Raw genomic sequence first — 5,325 nt, 5'->3', positions numbered from 1 at the left:
TCTTTTATGATAAGGCGAGTGATATAAGTGAATAGCTCACCAATACAACCTTGAACTTGACACATGCATTACTTTATAATCAACAAGACTAGGACATTAAAACACATCATGTGCAATAACTAGGTATGAACTCAGTCAGTATAATTTCATTCTCATCAAATCCAATTAAGATATTGCAGCTATGAAACTTGTACATTTCATGCTTCAAGCAGTGTTAGATCTTCCTGTACTGCAAAAGCAAACAGGACATAAAAAACTCGCATGCTGTAAACTGTAAACTATTGATAAGTCAAGTACTTGACGTTCGAAATACTAATCGATTACAATAAATTGGATCAAACTTTGCTGTTCTTCTTGGTCTTTTTTCCCCCGCAGTACTTCAATGACACAAGCGTAAAAGGGATTCAAGAATTGGTTTTCTTTTATGATAAGGCGAGTGTGATATAAGTGAATAGCTCACCAATACAACCTTGAACTTGACACATGCATTACTTTATAATGCATTACTTTATAATCAACAAGACTAGGACATTAAAACACATCATGTGCAATAACTAGGTATGAAAGATTCTTATGTTGATTGCTTATAAGTCTTCACCAGCTGCTCAATGTCTTGAATCAGCAGCGTTGTGTTGAGATAGGACGATCCATCTTCTTCGACTGATTTCTTTGCCATTTCTTTTAGCACTTTTACTTTTTCCCTTCTCTCATATCCTTTTATTCCCTTATCCATTACCATGTCAATGGCAGCCTTAACCTCGCCTTTCGTCACCTTCATTCCGGGCCTTTCTTGGGTGATCGAGTCTACAACAGCTTCAGCTCCAACTCTTACACCTGCGCCCAAAATCTGGACTACTAATTTTTCATTAAGAAATTGCTCAGCAAACAAAGGCCATGTGATCATTGGCACGCCAGCACATATACCTTCTAGAGTTGAATTCCAACCGCAGTGCGTTAAGAATGCTCCTATTGAAGAGTGGGATAAAATCAGTACTTGCGGCGCCCAACCTCGGATTAAAAGGCCTCTTTCCTTTATTCTTTCCTCATATCCATCATCCAAAATCCACTTCTCTATTTCTTGTGTTTTTTCTCCTCCTCTTATCACTAGAATAAACGGGTAGTTTGATGCTTCCAGGCCTAAAGCCAGCTCTATGAATTGTGAAGGCACTAGACGACCAAGGCTTCCAAGACACGCGTAGATTACAGAATTAGGCTCGTGTGAATCAAGCCACTTCAAGCACTGATTCGTATCAATGGAGGCCTCATTCCCTCTCTGAGCTTTGTCTAAATTCTCCTTGCTAAAAAGTGATAGTGGACCAATGCACCAAACCTTTCCCCCTCTGATCTTCCGAAATTCATCAACATACCTTTGTTCCAAATCTTCAAAACTATTGACCACCACCCCATGAGATTGAGTTTCAGTCGCTCGAATCTCTCTACGAATATCATCCACATCCGCCGAGCCTGGATTAAACAATCCAGGCAGCTGGAGCTTAGTAAACTCAACTTTATCTGGTAAATTAGGCACAACGAAAGGCTCCGTCTCGGGCACACTTTCATGAACCTTGGAATTGTGCAAATTATGCGTAATCAGTTGTGTGAAGCAACTCATTCCATCAAAAACAATCCTCGGAACCTGAAGAGAATTTGATAAATCAACTGTCCATGTCAGATGCTTATCGCATATAATGCAACTTGGAGCTGGCTCAAGTCCTTGCAGTGTCTGTTCCAATGGCTTGTGTAGCATTTTTGATGCAATAAAGAAGTTCCTCATTAACTTAAAGGACGGTAAAGCGTCTGCATTTTCACATCCTACGGGCAAACCGGCTTCCTCACATGGAAACTGGAGCTGAAGAAGCTGGATGGGGAGTCCAGACGAGATAGCACGATCAATCACCGAAGTGAACCGGATGGCATTGAGGGGAGTCGTGACTATAGTCACAAGAATACCACGTTCTGCAAAAAGTTTTGCCATGTCTACCATTGGAATCAAGTGCCCAGGGGCCAATAGAGGTATCAAAACAATGTTTAGCATCTCCGGTTGCAAAGCCATTGAATTAAATTCTCAGAGCCTATGATTATATGATGCCAAATACACAAGGTATACAAAACTTTTTTATTGAATACTCAAACAATAGAATATACTTATATATACTCGTGTATATCTTTTTTTTCCCCCCTTAACCCAATCCTAGTGATGTAAGAGCTTACAGAAGCATGGACAGTGTTCTTGCCTTTTTGGTATAACAGTGCACAGACACAACCGTAACCATGGCCAGAACTAAGGAGAACCAAAAAAAAAATGTTGTACTGTACCTAAGAAGAAAAGGACGGGTTGGGAACGGACTTGGGCATTACGGCATGTTTGACACGTAGTATTAGAAACAAGTAGACAGCATTAAAATTATAAATAGAATAAAAAAGCTGAAAATATGAATAGGGATCAATCAAAAACCGTATCCATTATCTTTTAATAATGAAATATAATGCTACAAGTTCTGGTCTTACACGCTGCTTTTGGCTGGCGAAGAAGATCTATCTGACAAATTATTTCAAAAGATGACAAAAAAAAAAAAAAGAAGAATGCCCTATTGAATAGGTCACTGGTGACGTCATCTAATTCCTGCCAATAAACTTTCACTTGGGAAATGAGCATCAGATATTATTCCTGCCATTGAGTGGATGGTATTTCTTGGGAGAAATTTGAAGTTATTTATCTATAAAACTTCTTGTTTCGAATGCTAGTCCTTGTTTATGTAATTTTTCACATGCATCTTCACAGATGCAACAGTCACAATTGACTGTCATAATCCATTAAAAAGCAGTATATTCCATGAAGAAACCAAACTTGGCTGTTTTCACTACTGAATTCCTTTATCGAGACTAAAGGCATAAATTTTGGGATTTGAGTGAAAAATAATATTTATTTGGTTGTTATTTTTGAAAAACTAATAAATACCGAAAAATTAAAGAAAATTGGATAATGGATTACTTTCCCCTTTTTTTTTTTTTCCAGATCCAATAAATAGAGACAACACCAAGTCTAAATGTCTAATTATCTCTTGAAATTCCAGTCTTTACGATTGTTCTTTGGCGACCCAATATCCATGTATAGACGTCCTAATTGGGCCAGTAGAATGGACCCAAGAAGCCCATCTTTACATCTTTCCACGGGCTAATTTTGAACATAAATAAGGTTCAAGAAAAGGGAAATTATAAGATTTCAGGCATTTAAATATCAGAACGCAAAAATCGTGTAGAAAAGTTTTTTATTCAAAATTCAGGTATTGTTTTAATTATTAATATTAATATAAAATAATTCAACCCTATTTCATCCCAATTTTATTCTAATCCCTAGAATTTAGATCCGTTTCTCTCCTTTCTCCCCACTCAACCCACATCTTCGGTGCCCTCGCCACTACTGGAGACCATTGCCGAAATCACGGTGACAATTGTTCACTAGCTTACTGAGGCGGAAACGGCAGCAATTATGCCTTGCAGTGAAAATGAAATTCCTCCCCCGCACAGCATTGAGCACCGTCCATAGTCGAGAGCAGGAGTGACGATGCCAGCACAGAAACCACTGCTTGTAGCGCAAGAAACAATGTTGCACGGAGCAGATACTACCAGGATTTATGAGATTGTGGACCGGTTTCGGGCTCTGGGATCGTTGATGAGGACGGCGATGTGGATGTTGTTGCTGACCATGGTGGGTGACTTGTTGTTTTTGAGTCCCTTTTGGTGGTATTTTTGTTGTTGTTGGCGGTGTTGTGGCGTGGCGAATTTGTGGGTGGCGAGGTTGTGTGGTGATGTAGTGCAGGCGACGATTTTCTGGTAGTGGATGTGCGTGGTTGGCGGCGCCTGTATGTGATCTGTGAAGAAACCGTGCATCCTAACTCTTTCCTTCTGTCTATCGTCACTGTGAGAAAAAAATGTGTGGTTTGGTGAGAACGACACTGCAACAGGGGTGACTTGGTGGTGGTGGTGGTGTTGTTAGTGGTTTGGAGTGGTGGTGGTTTTCATAGTGGTAGTGGTGATGTTGGCGATAGTTCTGATGGTGTTGTGGTGGAGGACAGTGTTTGTGACCAAGTATTATGGTGGATTGAGATAGGATGTTTGGTATCCGTGACCAACTGTGTTGGTCCCTCTGTGATTGATTATTAGTTTGTGACCTTGAAATTTGATCATTTTGTGATTAAAAATGTAATCTGTGACCATCAAATTTGAAAATATATGACATGTAACCTATAATTATTTGAATTTGTGACCATTTATGATCTATAATTTTTTGATCTGTGATCTCGAAATAGCTTGTGACCCATCAAAATTTTGATTTGTGACCTCGAAAAAATTTACGACCAATTAATTTGATAATATGTGACCGATAAATAAATTGATGACCTATAATTGTGAATCTGTGACCATTAATCGTATACCTGTAACTTTATTATCATACATTTAATAAATATTTTTAATTACTTAGTTAAAACCTGATTTTTGCATTAATGAAACTTGTAACTTAAATTTTGAATTATGCATAGATAAAACCTGATTTGTGAACTCGTCCCGAAAGAAAATTTGATTAGTGCTTGATTGGAACTGAAACTTGAAATTTACATGAACGTTGCAAAAATTCTAGAAAATACCGGAAAGAAAGCAAAGAATTCGAAAAAATAGGTAACATTGAAACTATGGGGTAATTATGATGAAATATTACTTATTGTTTATATAATGCTCATTCTATTATGAATAATGGTAGTTATATTGTCATCACAATTTATTTTATTTATAGTAATTTTTAATTGAATTAAAATTTTTATCTTCGCTTATTGTTGTAATTATGGTGTCAATTTTTTATTATCGCATTCTTATTATCTTAATTATGATGATTTTTACCTCTCGTATTTTTTTAATTAGTAATAAAAAGGATAATACAATATTTCCCCTCATTTCAAAGCACGATAGCAAAATATTTGAATAGAATTTTTCGTTAAAGACTAAAGCCCCATTTGGTAGCAATTTTTCACTCCAAAAAATTAATTTGACTATTATTTCACTATTTCAGTTGTCATTTTTGACTTCTTCACTTGCAAGTGGGACACACTTTTCTCTCTAACGGTCAATAAATTATTTCTCATAATCACTACCGAACAGGCCCTAAATGTGATATTTAATGGAAGATTGAAGATAAGAACTCGACAAAAAGGTGAGGATATAAATGTACTAGTAAGTGATTAAGAGTTTTTAGTGCAACTATAATCCCCAAAATTACAAAACATTTAAATTCCAACCACGATACAGTGCCATATTCTTTGACATAAAATT

General features: G+C 37.0%; 1 protein-coding gene across 1 annotated transcript; it reads right to left on the bottom strand.

The window, feature by feature from the left end:
• Positions 1 to 265: 265 nt before the first annotated feature.
• LOC111386133 (UDP-glycosyltransferase 73C1-like) lies at positions 266 to 2,387 on the bottom strand. Its single transcript, XM_023010572.1, has one exon. The coding sequence runs from the start codon at positions 2,051 to 2,053 to the stop codon at positions 572 to 574; it is 1,482 nt and encodes a 493-aa protein (XP_022866340.1). The 5' UTR covers positions 2,054 to 2,387; the 3' UTR covers positions 266 to 571.
• Positions 2,388 to 5,325: the final 2,938 nt, after the last annotated feature.

Source organism: Olea europaea, unplaced genomic scaffold (assembly GCF_002742605.1).
Source record: "Olea europaea var. sylvestris unplaced genomic scaffold, O_europaea_v1 scaffold343, whole genome shotgun sequence".
Lineage (NCBI taxonomy): Eukaryota > Viridiplantae > Streptophyta > Magnoliopsida > Lamiales > Oleaceae > Olea > Olea europaea.
Note: the sequence above shows the minus strand (reverse complement) of the source record. Positions and strands in the feature narration are given on the sequence as shown.

Bases quoted from the DNA above. Each gene is read 5' to 3' on its own strand.
- LOC111386133 (XM_023010572.1), bottom strand. From the start codon at position 2,053: ATGGCTTTGCAACCGGAGATGCTAAACATTGTTTTGATACCTCTATTG.